This window comes from Paroedura picta, chromosome 3 (assembly GCF_049243985.1).
Source record: "Paroedura picta isolate Pp20150507F chromosome 3, Ppicta_v3.0, whole genome shotgun sequence".
NCBI classification, from domain to species: Eukaryota; Metazoa; Chordata; class Lepidosauria; order Squamata; family Gekkonidae; genus Paroedura; species Paroedura picta.
In genome coordinates, this window is record NC_135371.1 from 170229518 (window position 1) to 170249452 (window position 19935).

General features: G+C 49.3%; 1 protein-coding gene across 2 annotated transcripts; it reads left to right on the forward strand.

Annotated features, from left to right (window-relative positions):
• The first annotated feature begins 5995 nt into the window (after nt 1-5995).
• LOC143831445 (olfactory receptor 1F1-like) lies at nt 5996-14847 on the forward strand. Of its 2 annotated transcripts, XM_077324437.1 has the most exons (3): nt 5996-6052; nt 7509-7641; nt 13843-14847. In XM_077324437.1, the coding sequence occupies exon 3, from the start codon at nt 13847-13849 to the stop codon at nt 14792-14794; it is 948 nt and encodes a 315-aa protein (XP_077180552.1). In that variant the 5' UTR covers nt 5996-6052; nt 7509-7641; nt 13843-13846; the 3' UTR covers nt 14795-14847. The 2 variants fall into 2 exon arrangements, with proteins under 2 accessions (XP_077180552.1, XP_077180553.1); XM_077324438.1 differs by lacking the exon at nt 5996-6052 and having other exon boundaries at nt 7493-7641.
• The last annotated feature ends 5088 nt before the right edge of the window (nt 14848-19935 follow it).

Sequence of the window (19935 nt, forward strand, 5' to 3'; positions counted from 1 at the left end):
ACACAGTGTAATCCTAAATAGCGTTATACCCTCCCAAGCTTCTTAATCCCAATAGCCTTAGACAGATGTAACTCTGTGCAGGACTGCATAGTTATTCACTTAGCAGCAGGCTTTGGCCTCAAGCAGAGTTAACAAAAGTACCACCTAGAGACATTGAGGCCACCATGGGACATCTGACTAATTGGCCCTTTAAGGAGATGCTGACTAACAAACCTAATTATCTCCTTTGGGATGCCTTCTCCTGCCGGCCAATTATGACAAACAAACAAACCTAAAGCTAACGAGGGAACTTTATGAAATAAGTTGAGGAAACAGAGAGCAATGAGCTTGTGGGATGAAAATCCATGTGGGAAAGCCATGTAGCAGGAGGATGTAGCTATTCTAGCCAGGGAAGTTCTCTAGCATGTCCTGAAAAGAACATCTGCGTGTTCAGGTCACTGATGAATTTAGAAAAGGAGGCCTTCACGTGCATACCAACCACATAGGAGATGTTTCAACATGGAGTTCCATACTGCGTGGGGCAATGTGGACAAAAATGATCAGAATTGTGGGGTCTATGATATGAGTTCTTCCCAGTTTGACAAAGGAAGCTTTGACTGTTGAAAGTTCATGCCCCAGGAATCTCATTGGTCTCCAGGGAGGCCACGTTGCTCCAAAGTGAATTTGTATAATTTGGAACCATCTCACATGAAAACAGTGGAGTGTCCTTGTGGTCGTAGAGAGTAGTTTTAAACTGAAAATTAAAAATTCTGCTTGAGGAAGTGCAACTGTCCCTGAATTTGTGATGGGGCAATTAGCAATTCTTGATGTTAGTTGCGAAGTCGCGTCCGACCCATCGCGAGCCCATGGACAATGATCCTCCAGGCCTTCCTGTCATCTACCATTCCCTGAAGTCCATTTAAGTTTGCACCGACTGCTTCAGGGACTCCATCCAGCCACCTCATTCTCTGTCATCCCCTTCTTCTTTTGCCCTCAATCACTCTCAGCATTAGGCTCTTCTCCAGGGAGTCCTCCAGGGAGCAATTCTAGGACAGAAATAAATAATGTGAGCGGGGCAAAAAAGTAAGATACTCCACCTATGTATACGAAGAGAGTAGCTGGTCAGAAACCTAAAAATTAATAAAAAGAAATTTATTGAAACAAGTAAAAAGAGTCTCTAAAGAATTACATACGATTTAATCTAAACACAACCATGCAGATTAAAGTAAAGGGATGATTGGGTGCGAAAGAGGAATAAGATTTTTGGGCATCTTCCAGAAGAGCCATTCCACCAAAAAGTTGGGTTTTGTGTAAGGAAGTGCCAAATGTGAGAACACAGATAACTTGTCTCTGCTCTCTTTTTCCAACTGGTTCCCAAATTCATCTCGGCCCTGGCTCTCATTACATTAGATTAGATCCAGTGCCCCACCTTGAACAAGGAGGGATTATTCGAGATTATGGTCGCCATTGCATAGTTGGTTAGTATGTCATTGCTATTTTAATGGGGATTTTATTGGGGTTTTATTGTTTTAGAATTGTATGTGTAAACCACCGCGAGGCTATGGCGAGCGGCGGTATAGAAACCTAATAATAAATAAATAAATAAATAAAATATAGTAAATTTTGTACCTTGGGGGCGGGAGGCAGGGCACAGAGACCCTAAGACAAAGCCTTGATGTGATCAATTAGGCCAGGGGTAGTCAAACTGCGGCCCTCCAGATGTCCATGAACTACAATTCCCAGAAGCCCCTGCCAGAATTTGCTGGCAGGGGCTTCTGGGAATTGTAGTCCATGGACATCTGGAGGGCCGCAGTTTGACTACCCCTGGATTAGGCAATGACAAAGAAATGGTGGTTCGTTAATGGGTAAACCAGACTTTGATAAAGAAACTCCTAATGAGATATTAGGAAGCCTCTGGAGCTGATCAGATTCTGGACGAGTCCAGAATGTGGACTACACCTGGTTTTTGCCTGGGAGAAGGAGTCTGGGAGTTGTGGGTCCTTTTCTAATAGGATTTCGATGTGCCAGTAATTAAGGACAGGAGAAAGCTGCTAGGAAGCTTACTTCGCCAGAAAGAGACATTAACGTGAAACAATACAGCATGCTTAGTTAGATCAACCACTGGCCCAGGTTCCTGTTGTGTTAGGGTGGGAGAGAAGCACTCTACCCAGCCCTTTTGTGCAGATAATTGCATTACTTGTGACATCCTGGAAACTTCTTACTTGAAGTACACCACAGCTTGGTGCAGTGGTTAGAGTGGCAGCTTCTAATCTGGCAAGTTTGATTCCCTGCTCCTCCACATGCAGCCAGCTGGGTGACCTTGGGTTAGTCACATCCCTGATAGTGCTGTTCTCACAGAGCGGCCCTGTCAGAGCTCTCTCAACCCCACCTACCCCATAGGGTGTCGGTTGTGAAGGAAGGAAAGTTAAGGTGATTGTAAGCCACTTTGAGACTCCATCCGGCAGTGAAAAGCAGGGTATTAAAATATTCTATTTATTTATTTTTATTTGGATTTTTATACCGCCCTTCCCTATAGCTCTAGAAAGAGCCCACTTTTGGCTGATTTCTGACATGCAAAGCATTATGGGTATACCTGTCCAGTATTGCTTATAGTGAATAAGACATAAAAGTGAGGATTGCAGACACTTTCCTCTTTGATCAGTAAAGGGCATCCCTGAGGTGCATCATTTGGTAGGGCTGTTTGTGCTCTTTCAGAAGGCATTTGATCCTAACGAATGGACCTAATCAATAAGCCAGTGTGGCATAGTGATTAAGCAGTGGAAGACTCTAATTTGGAAAATTTGGTTTGATTCTCCACTCCTTCTCCATGTACAGCCAGCTGAGTGACCTTGAGCTAGTCACAGTTCTCTTAGAGCGAGCTATTCTTGCAGAGCAATTCTCTTAGAGCTCTCTCAGCCCCACAGGGTGCCTGTTGTGGGATGAGGAAGGGAAAGATGTTTGTAAGTGATTTGCGACTCCTTCAGGTAATGAAAAATGGGGTGCAAAAATATCTTCTTGGTTTTCACATATGATATCACATGTCCTCATTGGTTGTCTCTCAGCAGGCTGTAAGGATCTGTGTGTGATACAGCTGCCAGCTAGAAAACCTAGCAAGGGAGCAAATTGAATTGACAAACCTATACAAACCAGGAGCGCCTGGTTTTATCTTTTCAAAGGAGAAAGTTTAAAAACAGCCAGAGTTCAGGAGCACCTTAAAGACAGACAAAAGTTGTGGAAGGGGAGGAGCTACCCCGAGTTTCTGGCTCACTTCTCCCGAGATAGCTAGAAGGTGAGTCCTTGTGAGAGACAAGGACAGAACGACTCACCTTCTAGCTGTATCTGGAGAAGCCAAGCAGTCACTGAAGAAAGCCCAACACATCTTTTTGTAAGACTTGAAGGTGCTGCTGGACTCTTGTTTTTGTTGTTGTTTTGTTATGGTGTGATATATAATTCCAGTCCAGAAATATGGAAGGGGGGAACAGGAGAACTGCAGCTAGAGGGTTAACTGGTAATAGAGGCACATAGAAACATCAGACAGAAATATAGAGCTAGAAGGGACCCCCGAGGGTCAGCTAGGCCAACCCCCTGCACAATGCAGGAAATGCACAGCTCCCCCCCCCCCTTGTTCTCCCAGTGACCTTTGCTCTAGGAAAGCAAAAATACCCTCCAAGATCTCTGGGGCTATCAGCCCTGGGGAGAAATTCCTACCTCACCTTACAGTGAGGATCCGCAGTGCCTTGGGCGTGTACGAAAGAGCTGCAGGAGCTTTCTGTTCTTGCCCTCTCTCTCATGATCCAAGTTCGATTTTTATTACCTGCCGGATGCTCGAGACAAATTCTTTCGGAATAAAACAGGAGTCCCCAGAGTAGGGGTGCCAGCCTCCAGGTGGGACTGGGAGAATCCCTCCGAATTAGCACTCATTGCAGAGATCAGTTCCCCTGGAGAACAGAGCAGTTTTGGAGGGTGTGCTGTCTGTGCACTTGCCAACCTCCTGGTAAGGCCTGGAGATCTCCCCCTATTACTACTGATCTCCAGGTGATAGAGAAAAGGGCTGTTTCGGAAGGTACCGTGTTATACCCCAAGCCATGCACTCCTCAGGCTCCAACCCCAAAATCTCCAAATGTTGCCCAGTCTGGAGCTGGCCATCCTAACTACACCCTACTGAGGGGGATCCTGTCCTTCCCAGGCACCGTTCCTGAATCTCTACCAGGGGCACCTTAAAGACTAGCAAACTTCCTTCCAGCACAAACTTTCCTGAACAAGAACAAATTTTGAGTGCAGGGGCACCTGCAAGACCAACAAAGATAAACGTATCACTGGATGCAAACTTTTTTTTTCTGCTGCAGACTAGGGGTGCCAGCCTCCAGGTGGGGCCTGGGGATCCCCTGGAATTATAGCTCATCTCCAGGCGACAGAGATCAGTTCCCCTGGAGAAAAGGGCTGCTTGGGAGGGGGGACTCTATGGCCTTGGACCCCACTGAGGGTCAGGGATGCCAGCCTCCAGGTGGGGCCTGGGGATCCCCTGGAATTCCAGCTCCTCTCCAGACTGCAGAGCTCAGTTCCCCTGGAGGAAAGGGCTGCTTGGGAGGGGGGACTCTGTGGCCTTGGACCCCACTGAGGGTCAGGGATGCCAGCCTCCAGGTGGGGCCTGGGGATCCCCTGGAATTCCAGCTCCTCTCCAGACTGCAGAGATCAGTTCCCCTGGAGGAAAGGGCTGCTTGGGAGGGGGGACTCTGTGGTCTTGGACCCCACTGAGGGTCAGGGATGCCAGCCTCCAGGTGGGGCCTGGGGATCCCCTGGAATTCCAGCTCCTCTCCAGGCTGCAGAGATCAGTTCCCCTGGAGGAAAGGGCTGCTTGGGAGGGGGGACTCTGTGGTCTTGGACCCCACTGAGGGTCAGGGATGCCAGCCTCCAGGTGGGGCCTGGGGATCCCCTGGAATTCCAGCTCCTCTCCAGACTGCAGAGCTCAGTTCCCCTGGAGGAAAGGGCTGCTTGGGAGGGGGACTCTGTGGCCTTGGACCCCACTGAGGGTCAGGGATGCCAGCCTCCAGGTGGGGCCTGGGGATCCCCTGGAATTCCAGCTCTTCTCCAGACTGCAGAGATCAGTTCCCCTGGAGGAAAGGGCTGCTTGGGAGGGGGGACTCTCTGGCCTTGGACCCCACTGAGGGTCAGGGATGCCAGCCTCCAGGTGGGGCCTGGGGATCCCCTGGAATTCCAGCTCCTCTCCAGACTGCAGAGATCAGTTCACCTGGAGGAAAGGCCTGCTTGGGAGGGGGACTCTGTGGCCTTGGACCCCACTGAGGGTCAGGGATGCCAGCCTCCAGGTGGGGCCTGGGGATCCCCTGGAATTCCAGCTCTTCTCCAGACTGCAGAGATCAGTTCCCCTGGAGGAAAGGGCTGCTTGGGAAGGGGGACTCTGTGGCCTTGGACCCCACTGAGGGTCAGGGACGCCAGCCTCCAGGTGGGGCCTGGGGATCCCCTGGAATTCCAGCTCCTCTCCAGACTGCAGATATCAGTTCCCCTGGAGGAAAGGGCTGCTTGGGAGGGGGGACTCTGTGGCCTTGGACCCCACTGAGGGTCAGGGATGCAAGCCTCCAGGTGGGGCCTGGGGATCCCCGGGAATTCCAGCTCCTCTCCAGACTGCAGAGATCAGTTCCCCTGGAGGGAAGGGCTGCTTGGGATGGGGGACTCTGTGGCCTTGGACCCCACTGAGGGTCAGGGATGCCAGTCTCCAGGTGGGGCCTGGGGATCCCCTGGAACTCCAGCTCCTCTCCAGACTGCAGAGCTCAGTTCCCCTGGAGGAAAGGGCTGCTTGGGAGGGGGGACTCTCTAACATTCTACTCCCCTGAGGATCCTCCCAGCCCCAAGTCCCGCCCACTCCCAGCTCCACCCCAAAAGCCGACAGTTATTTCTCTGCCCGGAGCTGGCAACACTCACGGCCACCCAAATGCATCTTAGGCCCTGACGCAGCATCCTTTGGCCAGCTGCTGTTCTTCCAGGGACCACTAGGGGGAGATGTTGCCATCTGGCTTGGCTTGGGATACCCCCCTCCCCCCATAGCCATCCTTTTAAGGTCAGGCCAGCCCCCCAGGCGCCAGAGCCCTCTGCAGACCAGGGTGGCGACTCCAAATGCAAGACTGACAAGGGGAAAGCCGTTGGAAGTCCCAGGCAGATGTGTTCAGGCGGGAAGCCCTCTTGGTCTGAAGCAAGGGGGGTTGAGTCCAGGGGCACCTTGAAGACTTGGGGTCTGGCGGGAGTTTCTCCTTATTCCACACAGGCCCTGCTTTTTCGATTGCCTGGTCCCCTCCCGGCCACGGGCAGGGGGGTAGGCTTGCCTAATCTAAGTTGGGAGATGTGGATGCACAGCCTGGGGAGGACAGGGACCTCAGTGGGGTCCAAGGCCATAGAGTAACCCCCTCCGCAGCAGCCATTTCCTCCAGAGGAACTGATTTCTGTCATCTGGAGATGAGCTACAATTCCAGGTCCCTCCTGGAGGCTGGCATCCCTACCTGCTTTATTTGAGTAAGTCTTTATATACCCTTGGGCTCAAGGGAGATTACACAGAGTGAGCCAGTACACTCAACAAGATGGTTTGTTCAATCAATAGAGCAGTGGTACAATGGTTGTAAGAGCTTCTTGTGGCGCAGGGTGGTAAGGCAGCTGACATGTTGCCTGAAGTTCTGCCCATGAGGCTGGGAGTTCGATCCCAGCAGCCGGCTCAAGGTTGACTCAGCCCTCCATCCTTCCGAGGTCGGTAAAATGAGTACCCAGCTTGCTTGCTTGGGGGGAAACGGTAATGACTGGGGAAGGCACTGGCAAACCACCCCGTATTGAGTCTGCCATGAAAATGCTGGAGGGCGTCACCCCAAGGGTCAGACATGACTCGGTGCTTGCACAGGGTTGTAGGATCATATAGGGATGCTCATTTCCAGGTGGGGCCTGGGGATCCCTTGGAATTCCAGCTCATCTCCAAACGAGAGATCTGTTCCCCTGGAGAAAAGGGCTGCTTGGGAGGGTGGACACTTTCAGCATTGTACCCCATTGAGGTCCCCCCCGCCCCCAAATCCCACCCACTCCCGGATCCACCCCCAAAGTCCCCAGGTATTTCCCAGCCCAGAGCCGGCAACCCCGTGAGAGATGGTCTCGCAGAGGCGAAGGTCCAAGATCCCCCAGCAGGCGGGATTGAAACCTGGCTCTCTCACTTCCCCACCCAACCCCGTAACCACTACCCCTAACCACACTGTTTCTCTCACAACCTCCCTACCCCACATTCTTTCCTCGTTCTCAGTCTATTGACTTCAACGGGTACAACTCTGCTGAGGACAGCTCAGTAGTACATAGGAGCCAAGGTGAGGCCGAATTTAGCATGCAAGATCCCATAGAGACTGATCCATAACAAGCCCCCGGGTGACGTACCAGTGGTGCCACTGAGGACCTCAGAACATCTCTCCTGCATGTGCTCATAGGGCCCTCTTCCTTCCAGCCTGGTTCTTTCCTCCTGAACACACATTTGTCCTCCACTCTCACAGGAGAAGGGAGGGCTGAGAGGAGCATCCTTTTCCATACCATGTCCAGCTCCCAGATTATAGATGACGAACTTTGATGCACTGAACTTCTGAGCGTCCTCAGGATCACAAGAACTCAGAACTGTGGGTGAATTAGGTAAGGAAATAGGCATGGGGGTTTCTCAAATGCAGCCCCAACTTCTAGATTTTACTGTCTTCATCGGACACCCTTCTTCTTCTGTGAATAGCATCCAAGAGTCAACCATTACATGGTTTTTAAATTGACCAGGGCCCAGATATTTGTATATGCTTCCATGCTCTTGTGGCTGTGTGTGTGAGGATATTTACACTGGAAAGAAGGGATGTTCTGATCTTTCCCTCTTTGGGTTTGTTCTTTCAGATTTATTTATTTCAGAGGGGTAGTGGTTAGGAGTGTGGACTACTAATCTGGCGAGGCCAGGTTTGATTCCACGCTCTCCCACATGCAACCTGCTAGGTGACCTTGGGGTCAACACAGCACTGATAAAGCTGCTCTGAGCAGGAATATCAGGGCTCTCTCAGCCTCACCCACCTCACAGGGTGTCTGTTGTGGGGAGAGGAAAGGGAAGGCGACTGTAAGCTGTTTTGAGCCTCCTTCAGGTAGAGAAAAGCGGCATCTAAGAACCAACTCTTCTTCTTCCGTAATCTCAGGGCTCTCTCAGCCTTACCTACCTCACAGGGTGTCTGTTGTGGGGAGAGGAAAGGGAAGGCGACTGTAACCTGCTTTGAGACTCCTTTGGGTAGACAAAAGCAGCATATAAGAACCAACTCTTCTTCCTCTTCAGTAATATCAGGGCTCTCTCAACCTCACTGACCTCACAGGGTGTCTGTTGTGGGGAGAGGAAAGGGAAGGAGACTGGAAGCCACTTTGAGACTCCTTCGGGTAGACAAAAGCAGCATATAAGAACCAACTCTTCTGCTCTGACTGAGCAGGAATATCAGGGCTCTCTCAACCTCACTGACCTCACAGGGTTTCTGTTGTGGGGAGAGGAAAGGGAAGGCGAATGTAAGCCGCTTTGAGACTCCTTCGGGCAGTGAAAAGTGAGGTATCAAAACCGACTCTTCTTCAGTCTAGTAGATACCTTAATAAAAGGCCAGATGGGTTCCACCCCTATAACCTCACAAGCTAGCGATCATGCCACTTTCTTTTGCATGGAGCTCCAAGGTCGACGTCCCCGGCCACTGGCATAGGGGGTAGGGTTGCCAGCTCCAGGTTGAGAAACTCCTGGAGATTTGGGGATGGGACCTCGGTAGGGCTCAGTGCCGTAGAGTCAACCTTCTAAAAGATTTACTTTCTCCTGAAACTGATCACTGTGCTCAGGAGATGAGCTGTAATTCCAGGGGATCCCTAGCCCCCCTTTCCTCCCCCCCCCCTCCCCGAGGCTGACCTCCCTGATTTTGCTCAAGACGAAGCAGCTTGTCTCCAGGAGCCGTCCCTCAAAGTCCGGGCAGGAGGTCCTTGCGAGTCTCCCAGAGACCCCTGAGAGGCCATTGTGGTCCTTGTAAACAAGAGTTTATTGACAAGATCATGGTTATCGGGATGCTGCTGGGCTCAAAGCTAGGGTGGGGATGGGCCCTGAGATCCCGTCAACCCCAAACATACAACTCCGCTTTCCTAATCTGCCTTTCTGGCAGAGATTCAAGGCTGGGGTCCCTCAATCCTGCCCTTTCTTAAAGAGACAGAACCAAACTCACATTGCCACACTCACTTTTCTCCCCGTGCCATCCAATATGTACAGTGACAGAAGGGTTAATAGAACAGTGGCCTCTTTAAGACCAACAAAGTTTTATTCAAGGTGTGAGTTTTCTGTGCAACACACTTCAGACTACCTATCTATCTATCTATCTATCTATCTATCTATCTATCTATCTATCTATCTATCTATCTATCTATCTATCTATCTATCTATAGACAGGGGGGGAAATTTCACAGTCAGAGTAGTTCAGCAGTGGAATAGGCTGCCTAAGGAGGTGGTGAGCCCCCCCTCACTGGCAGTCTTCAAGCAAAGGCTGGATACACACTTTTCTTGGATGCTTTAGGATGCTTAGGGCTGATCCTGCGTTGAGCAGGGGGTTGGACTAGATGGCCCCTTCCAACTCTATGATTCTATGATTCTATGATTCTATGATCTATCTATCTATCTATCTATCTATCTATCTATCTATCTATCTATCTATCTATCTATCTATCTATCTATCTATCTATCTATCTATCTATCTATCTATCTATCTATCTATCTTATATCTATATCTATATCTATATCTATATCTATATATAGATATAGATATAGATATAGATATAGATATAGATATAGATATAGATATAGATATAGATATATAGATATATAGATATAGATATATAGATATATATAGATATATATAGATATATATTCTAAAGTAATATCAGGGCTCTGAAAAAGCAGCATATAAAAACCAACTTGCTCTTCCATGGAAGCTAGTTGGGTGACCTTGGGCCAGTCACGCACTTTCAGTCTATCCTACCTCACAGGGTTGTTGTGAGGGTAAAACAGAGGAGAAGGAATTATCTAAACTGCTTTGGGTCACCACGGGAAGCGAAAGGAAGGATATATGTATATATATATATTAAAATAAACAGTGTATGTGAATTAGGAGTTCTAATTCCTACAGGGTAGATGTACAGATTAAGAAGAAGAAGAGTTGGTTCTTATATGCTGCTTTTCTCTACCCGAAGGAGTCTCAAAGCGGCTTCCAATCGCCTTCCCTTTCCTCTCCCCACAACAGACACCCTGTGAGGTGGGTGAGGATGAGAGAGCCCTGAGATTACTGAAGAAGAAGAAGAGTTGGTTTTTATATGCTGCTTTTTCAGAGCCCTGATATTACTTTAGAACAGGGGTAGTCAAACTGCGGCCCTCCAGATGTCCATGGACTACAATTCCCAGGAGCCCCCTGCCAGCGAATGCTGGCAGGGGGCTCCTGGGAATTGTAGTCCATGGACATCTGGAGAGCCGCAGTTTGACTACCCCTGCTTTAGAAGAAGAGTTGGTTCTTATATGCCGCTTTTCTCTACCCGAAGGAGTCTCAAAGGGGCTTACGTTCGCCTTCCTTTTCCTCTCCCCACAACAGACACCCTGTGAGGTGGGTGAGGCTGTGGGAGCCCTGATATTCCTGAAGAAGAAGAAGAGTTGGTTTTTATATGCTGCTTTTTCAGAGCCCTGATATTACTTTAGAAGAAGAGTTGGTTCTTATATGCCGCTTTTCTCTACCCGAAGGAGTCTCAAAGGGGCTTACATTCGCCTTCCCTTTCCTCTCCCCACAACAGACACCCTGTGAGGTCGGTGGGGCTGAGAGAGCCCAGATATCACTGCTCAGTCAGAGCAGCTTTATCAGCGCCATAGCAAGCCCAAAGAGGCCAAAAACTGATATAACTCAATGGGTGAGGAAGGTCCATGTTGGAAAAGATATACTCAGATTTATGAAAGCTACTTAAGAGGGCCAGTCAAGAACCCTTATATGGAGGACAGCCTTTTTTCCCCTTCTTGTTCGTTCGCTATATTATGTAGTGTAGCAATCCCCAACCTGTGGGCCGCAGACCACAAGTGGTCCGTCGACTAATTGGAGGTGGGCCGCGAAGGACGCCTTCTCCCCCCCCCCAGCCCTTTTCAACACACTTTGGGTGTCACTGTCTCCCATCACTCCCAGATGGGACTCTCTCGTTGCAGAGAAACAAGCTCAGGGTTCCCATTGATTTGTCATTGTCATGAGTTAAAATTTCCATGAAAATAAAATGTTCCTTATGTTCATTGTTGTGGCGTGTCCGTATCTTATTTTGAAGGGAGGTTTAAACATTACCATAGCGATCAGAGAGCGTTAGGGCAGTGGTTGAGAGTAGAGGAGTAAACTACCCCCCCCACACACACACACACACACACACACCGGGCCTCAGTAAAATTGTCAAGCATTGACCGGTCCCCGGTGATAAAAAGGTTGGGGACCACTGGTGTAGAGCAAATGTTGAATTTAGCCAGCTTGGTGTCGTAGTTAAGAACAATGGTCTCAAATCTGGAGAACTGGGTTTGATTCCTCACTCCTTCACCACCTGCATCCAACTGGGTGACCTTGGGCTAGCCACAGTCCTGTTGGTGCTATTCTCACAGAGCATTTCTCTCATGGCTCTCTCAGGCCCACTTACCTCACAGGGTGTCTGTTGTGGGGAGAGAAAGGTGATTATAAGTCATTAGATAGTGGTGTGGTATAAAAGCCAGCTCTTTTTCTTCTATATGTATTAACTCCTTATTTTTTCTTTAGCCCTCCTATATTTCTGCTACATAAAAACTTTATAGTTGTTTGCTCCCCCACCTACAGCTGAAGTCTGTATGTACATCTTACTCCTCACCTTCTTTTTTACTTGGAGTATGAGGCAACTGGAGCCTGCTTTTCCAGTTGTTCATATTTTAAATTTTAAAAAATTAATGTTGAATAATTAAAATTTCTATGCAAGTGTATTCTAAATATATATGTACTTTTCATTCTTTGTAATCCATCCTGAGCCTCCAGAGAATGTCAGGCCTAAATGTAATAAATAAATAAATATTTCTCTTTAAAAAAAAATTTTTTTAAGAATTTTTTTAATGAATCCTGGTCAATTTTTTTAATGTTTATCACAAGTTTTTAATTACATAAAAAGAACAGAAATAATAAAATTGAAAAGTTTAGAGTTTAAGATAACAAGAAAAACGGGAAGAAAAAAGCAGTACAAGGAAGAAACATACAAGTCTTATAAAATGCAATTTATCAGTCTTACATTTATCAGTCTTACATTTATCATAATCCATTAAAATGCCTTATTATAGTTTTTAAAATCCAATCTACTACTACTACTACTACTAGTACTAGTAGTAGTAGTAGTAGTAGTAGTAGTAGTAGTAGTAGTAGTACTGATAAGGTAAAGGTAAAGGTATCCCCTGTGCAAGCACCAAGTCATGACTGACTCTTGGGGTGACGCGCTCTAGCGTTTTCATGGCAGACTCAATACGGGGTGGTTTGCCAGTGCCTTCCCCAGTCATTACCATTTACCCCCCAGCAAGCTGGGTACTCATTATACCGACCTCGGAAGGATGGAAGGCTGAGTCAACCTTGAGCCGGCTGCTGGGATCGAACTCCCAGGCTCATGGGTAGAGCTTTCACACTGCATGTCTGCTGCCTTACCACTCTGCGCCACAAGAGGCTCTAGTACTACTGATACTACTACTATTATTATTTTATTTATTTACTAGTAAAAGAGCCCATTGTATTCCAAATACAATGGGCCCTAGCAGGGGGGTGGAGAGCGAGGGACTGGCGAGGGCAGGGTGAGGAAAGGTAGCTTACCGGTGAGAGGGCTGTAGCGACGTCGGGCAGCTCCTTCGCGGCGGGCAGCTCCTTGGGTGGCTTCTTCTCGGCGGGCAGCTCCTTCGGCGGGCGGCTCCCTGGCGCGGTCTTCTTGCCGGCGGCCATCTTCGTGTGCCGGCGATGCGTTTTTAGAGGCCGGGGGCTCCCTGGGCGGCGGCGGGCGTGGCCCGTGGGCGCGGCCGGCGGGCGCGGCCCGATCCGCGGGCGCGGCCGGCGGGCGCGGCCCGATCCGCGGGCGCGGCCGGCGGGCGCGGCCCGATCCGCGGGCGCGGCCGGCGGGCGCGGTCCGATCCGCGGGCGCGGCCGGCGGGCGCGGCCCGATCCGCGGGCGCGGCCGGCGGGCGCGGCCCGATCCGCGGGCGCGGCCGGCGGGCGCGGCCCGACCCGCGGGCGCGGCCGGCGGGCGCGGCCCGACCAGCGGGCGCGGCCGGCGGGCGCGGCCCGATCCGCGGGCGCGGCCCGCGGGCGCGGCCCGATCTGCAGGCGCGGCTCGCGGGCTTAGAGGTTAGAGGTTTAGAGCTTAGAGGTTCTTAGAGGTTCTTAGAGGTTCTTAGAGTCCGGCTGGCTTGGAGCAACTGCGAGCTGCGCTACGCGCGGCTCGCAGTTGCTCCGGCAAGGAATCGGAGGGACCAATCGGCAGGCGCTTCGCGCCTGCCGATTGGTCCCTCCGATAGTCTGTCATGAGGAAGGGGCCAATCGGCACCCTTCCTCATCCCGGACACAGCCCGCCTTCCAAGGGCTTACTGTTTTATTTAGTCCGTGGCGCCCGCGGCGCCACGGGCGGTGTAAAGATATGCTGCCCTCTCTAGTGGCTCAGGGTGGTTTACAACAGCAATAGGAACAATAATTTTAAGAATAAATAAAACAAATAATAAACGGCCCTCCGTAGAAAAAGTTGCAATAGTCTAGGTTGGAGATTCTTACGCTCTTGTCCTTGTTTCTCCCTTAGTCCCATGGAAAGGAGAAACCACACCAGCCACCCTGATTTCCTATTGATGGGTTTGTCCACTCAGCCTGAACAAGAAGGTCTCCTCTTTGCCCTGTTCCTCAGCCTGTATCTGCTGAACCTGCTGGGCAACCTCCTGATTATCCTTCTCATCCGCTCCGATGCCCAACTCTCCTCCACCCCCATGTACTTCTTCCTCAGCCACCTCTCCTTCATGGACATCTGTTTCACCTCCACCACCATCCCGAAGATGGTGCACAACCTCCGGGTGGGCCGCAAGAACATCACCTTCGCCAGCTGCATGGTCCAGATGTATTTCTTCCTTGCCTTCGCCATCACCGAGAACTTCCTCCTAGGCGCCATGGCCTTGGACCGCTTCGTGGCCATCCGCCACCCTTTGCACTACTTCTTGCTGATGAACCCCGTCCGACGGCATCTCATGGTGTTCGTTGCATGGTTGTTGGCACACCTCCATGCCTTGATGCACACGCTGCTGATGTCCCAGCTCCCTTTCTGCGGCCGTCGCAACATCCCCCATTTCTTCTGCGACTTCCAGCCCCTGATAGTCATGGCCTGCGCCGAAAAGCACCTCAGTGAGATGCTGAGCTACTTCGAAGGAGGCACGATCATCATCGGCAACTTCCTCCTCATCCTCGTCTCTTACACGTTCATCATCCAAACCGTGCTTCGGGTGCCCTCCGCACAGGGCCGGAGCAAGGCCTTCCAAACCTGTGCTTCTCACTTGACCGTGGTCATCCTCTTCTACAGCTCGGCGATCGGGGTCTACTTCCGGCCCCTCTCCAGCTACTCCGGGGACAAGGACAAGGTGGCCACCGTCATCTACACGGTGGTGACCCCGATGCTCAACCCGTTCATCTATAGCCTGAGGAACAAGGACATGAAGGACGCCTTCCACAGAGCACTGGGGAAGCTCAGGAGAAGCCGGAAGATGTGAAAGATTGAGGACCCCGTGAGCAACGTTACCTGAAATAGATCCCACAGGGGGAATTAGGGAGAATGATGAATACATAGCAAGAGGCTGGGTAACTTTTCTACCAATGTTTACGGAATCTTTTCCCCAAGGAGAAACCTTTTTAAAATAAAGGCGGCCATTTTAGCTTACACTCAAAAGAGATTTATTTGGGGGAGATATTGGGGTACATTCAAATGTCACCTACAAGCAAGAAACATACAAGTACCTAAGAAATAAAGTGGAGGAGGAGGAGGAGGAGGAGGAGGAGGAGGAGGAGGGAATTCTGAGTGGGATTGTGTAATATTTACCTGATATTTACACAAAAATAATGGATGGTAGGTCTCTGTCCCCTTTTTATAGCCAATTTTATACCTTGGAGGTTTCAGGCAGAGCAAGGAAATCATCAGATGATGCCTGAAAGGATTAAATTGATGTTGTTATTAGAATCATAGAATCATAGAATAATAGAGTTGGAAGGGGCCTCATGGGTCATCTAGTCCAACCCCTGCACTATGCAGGACACTCACATCCCAATCGCTCACCCACTGTCACCTGCCACCCCCTTGAACCTTCACAGAATCAGCCTCTCCGTCAGATGGCTCTCCAGCCTCTGTTTAGAAATCTCCAAAGATGGAGAACCCACCACCTCCCAAGGAAGCCTGTTCTGCTGAGAAACCGCTCTGACTGTCAGGAACTTCTTCCAGATGTTTAGATGGAATTTCTTTTGCATTAATTTCGTCTCATTGTTTCTGGTCCATCCCTCTGGGGCAAGAGAAAACAACATCCTCTACATGGCAGCCTTTTAAATACTTGAAGAGGGTGATCAGATCCCCTCTCAGTCGTCTCCTCTCTAGGCTAAACAGACCAAGCTCCCCCAACCTTTCCTCATACGTCTTGGTCTCCAAACCCCTCACCATCTTTGTTGCCCTCCTCTGGACATGTTCCAGTTTGTCTACATCCCTCTTCAACTGGGGTGCCCAAAACTGAACACAGGTCTCCAAGGGAGGCCGAACCAGAGCAGAGTAAAGCGGTACCATCACCTCCCGTGATCTGGACACGATACTCCATTTGATACAGCCCAAAATTCCATTTGCCTTTTTAGCCACTGAGCCACACTGCTGACTCATGTTCAACCTATAGTCTCCTAAGACTCCTAGATCCTTTTCGCACATAGTACTGCCAAGCCAATTCTCCCCCATCTTATATTGGTGTATTTGGTTTTTCCTACCTAAATGCAGAACTTTACCTTTGTCCCTATTGAACTTCATTTTATTCAGTTTAGCCCACTTCTCGAGCCTATCAAGATCATCCTGTATTCTGTTGCTGTCTTCAGTTGTGTTTTGCTACCTCTCCCAGTTTAGTATCATCTGCAAATTTAATAAGTATCCCCTCTAATCCCTCATCCAAATCATTTATAAATATGTTGAACAACACAGGCCCCAGGACAGATCCTTGGGGTACTCCACTTGTCACTCTTTTCCAAGAAGATGCTGAACCATTAACAAGTACCCTCTGGGTACGATTTGTCAACCAGTTATTGATCCACCTGACAGAATTAGGATCCATACCGCATTATACCAACTTGTCAACAAGAATATCATGTGGAACCTTATCGAAAGCTTTACTGAAATCCAGATAAACTATGTCCACGGCATTCCCCTGATCCAGCAAGGTAGCCACTTTCTCGAAAAAAGAGATAAGGTTGGTCTGACATGACTTGTTCTTGCGAAACCCATGCTGAGTCTTAGAAATCACAGCTTTCAGTTCCAGCTGCTCAAAGACCGAGTGTTTGATTATTTGTTCCAAAATTTTGCCAGCTACAGATGCCAAGCTGATGGGTCGATAGTTACCCGGATTCTCCATTTCCCCTTTCTTGAAAATGGGGACAACATTTGCCCGCCTCCAATCGTCTGGCACCTCACCTGTTCTCCAAGAAGTGTCAAAAATAATGAACAGAAGGTTCAGAGATGACATCTGCAAGTTCTTTTAGTACCCTTGGATGATGCCAGCCATTCGGTTGTGTCCAACTCTTTGTGATCTCATGGCACAGCTGTTGTCACCATCCCCAATCCCGCTCCACCTCCCTCAGCCATGCTCTCTATCCCAATCACATCCATCCACTATGCCCTTGGTCGGCCTGGTGTCCTTTTGCCACCGACCAGTCCTAGCCTAATTGCTTTCTCCATTGAGTTGGATCGCATGATACGGCCAAGGGAAGTGAACCGGAGTTTTGTGATTATGCCTACCAATGAGATATCAAGCTTTCTGCGCTGTACTATTTCCTAGTCTGTGACTTTTGCCTTCCATGTAACCCGCAGAAGCCTTCTCCGACTCCAGAGTGCAAATGAATCCATTCTCCTCCTGTCCAATTTTTTTCAGCATCCAACTTTCCCAGCCATAAGCTGTAGAACATAGAAGCCAAGGTGGGTCCCGGGAAGAGCAAAATTTAGCAAGCAAGATTCCACAGAGACTAATCCATTCGGCTAACAAGTCCCTTGGTGATGTAGCTTCTGACACATCAATCAGAACCTCAGTCACTTTCTTCTGAGTGTGCTCTCTGTTCGTGATGACGATATTATCCGTTCAGTCGCGTCTGACCCTTGGCGATTCTATAGGCAAGTTTTCGCCATACGTTTCTGTCAATGATTGCTTCTGTTCGTACATCCCTCTCTGTTCTAGCCTGGTGCCTTTCCCTGGAAGACGCATTTGTACTCTGCTCTCCCAACTGAAGGGAGGGCTGAGTGGAGCGTCCCTTCCATGCAACATCCACCTTCCAGATTATAGAAGGCAAAGCCTGACATGCCGAACTTCTGAGCCTCTCCAGGATCACAAGAGCTCAGCAGGTACAACTGCAGGTGAACGAGCTCACCGCAAACAGGTAAGGAGGGGAGTAGGTATGGGCGCTCTCGGTCAGAGCTTCTCAACCTGTTGGAACACAGCCCCAACCTGTAGATTTTACTGTCTTCATAAGCCTCCTGTCTTCTTCTGTGAACAGCCGTTTGATGTTTTTAAATCGATGGGGGCCCGGACATTTTTGCATGCTCCTTTGCTCCTGTGGTTGTCTTTAAGCGTAGAGGGATACTCTATTCTTTATTTTTTTCGGACTTTTACGCCACTTCCCCCCCCCTAAAAAAAAAAAAGAAATCCTGATGCACAAATAGTCACACTCACAAAGCTTTTGAAAACAGCAGCCCTGCTGGTTGCTTCCAATCAGTCGATGAAATTCAGCCCACCCAATTAGCCCCGTACATAGGCTTTCCACAGCACCTTCTGTCGCTGTTCATTAGGAGATGTAAAAATGTTCCAATGTGACCAGTATTGCTATTTTATTGTTTTTATATATGCTGCTACCTGCCCTGAGCCTTAAGGGAAGGATGGGTTATAGAGATGATGATTATTATTATTAGTAGTAGTAGTTGTCATCGTCCTGTTAGAGCTGTTCTCACAGAGCAGTTCTCTCAGAGCTCTCAGACTCACAGGGTGTCTGTTCTGGAGAGAGGAATTGTAAACTGCTTTGAGACTCCTTCAGGTAATGAAAAGCGGAGTATAAAACCCAGCTCTTCTTCCTCTTCTCTTCTTCTAAAACCCAACTCTTCTTCTTTAGAGAGTCCCTGTACTCCAATGGAGGGTCCTCATCGGGACAAATCAGTGAGGAAAGGGAAGAATTAGAAGCAGGAGTTATTTTGCCTGGTGCCTGAAATGCAGCAAATGTGTCAGGCAAAATCACTGAGGCGTTGGCGACCCTGTATGGGAGAAAGCTGGCCTTTCAACACCCTGTGACAAAAACACTTCTAATTCTTTCTCATTTTCCCACTTCCCCACTGAATTGGAGGGAATGAAAGGTGCCCAGGAACAAACGGACAGGCAGTCTACCAGGGGTGGCCAAGCTGTGGCCAAAGCAGGGGCTCATGGGAGTTGTAGTCCATGGACATCTGGAGAGCCACAGTGTGGCCAACCCTGGTAAACGTCTTCCTAAAAAGCCCTGTGTCCCATGCAAGTGAGCGATCTTGCCATTTCATTTTGCATGGAGCTCCAAGATCATCCCCGGCCACTGGCAGGGAGGATTGGGGGTAGGGTTGCCAGCTTCAGGTTGAGAAACTCCTGGAGATTTGGGCATGGAGCCTGGGAAGACACAGACCTTAGTGGAGTTCAGTGCCATGAAGGATCCACTTTCTCCAGGAAAGTTGATCTCTGTGCTCTGGAGATGAGCTGTAATTCAGGGGGATCCCCAGGTCCGCTTGGAGGCTGGCCTCCCTGATTTTGCTCAAGATGAAGCTGCTTGTCTCCAGGAGCCGTCCCACAAAGATGGCACTTCAGCAGTCCAGCCAGGAGGTCCTCGCGAGTCTCCCAGAGACCCCTGAGAGGCCATTGTGGTCCTTGTAAACGAGAGTTTATTGACAAGATCATGGTTATCAGGATGCTGCGGGGCTCAAAGCTAGGGTGGGGATGGGCCCTGAGATCCCATCAACCCCCAACATATAAATCTGCTTTACTTTCTAATCTGCCTTTAAGGCTGAGATTCAGGGCTGGGCTCCCTTGATCCCACGCTTTCTTAAAGAAACAGAACACAACTCACATTTCTAGACTCACATTCCTCCCTGTGCCATCCAGCACGCAACAAGGTCAAAAGATTTCACGTTAAAAAAATAAATAAAATCACCAGCAGGATGCAATGGTGAAAGTGCTGGGTTAGAATCTCGGAGACCTGGGTTCGAATCCCTGCTTTGCCATGGAAGCTAGCTGGGTGACGTTGGGCCAGCCATCTCTTTCAGTCTATCCTACCCCACAAGGTTGTTGTCCAGTAGCACCTTTAAGACCAACAAAGATTTATTCAAGGCGTGAGCTTTCGAGTGCAAGCTACTCATTGAATCTATCCACAAGGTTGTTGTGAGGATAAAACAAAGGCGAGGGGAATAATCTAAACTGCTTTGGGTCCCTCTTGGGGGGGGGCGCAAATGGCAGGATATAAGTAAAGTAAACACATACAATAAAATAAACAGCATCTGTGACCTAGTAATTCGCATACTAATACAGGATAGATGGATGGATTAGACCAAAAAATTGTTATAACTCAATGGATGAGAAAGGTCAATGTTAGAAAAGGGATATTCAGATTACTGGAA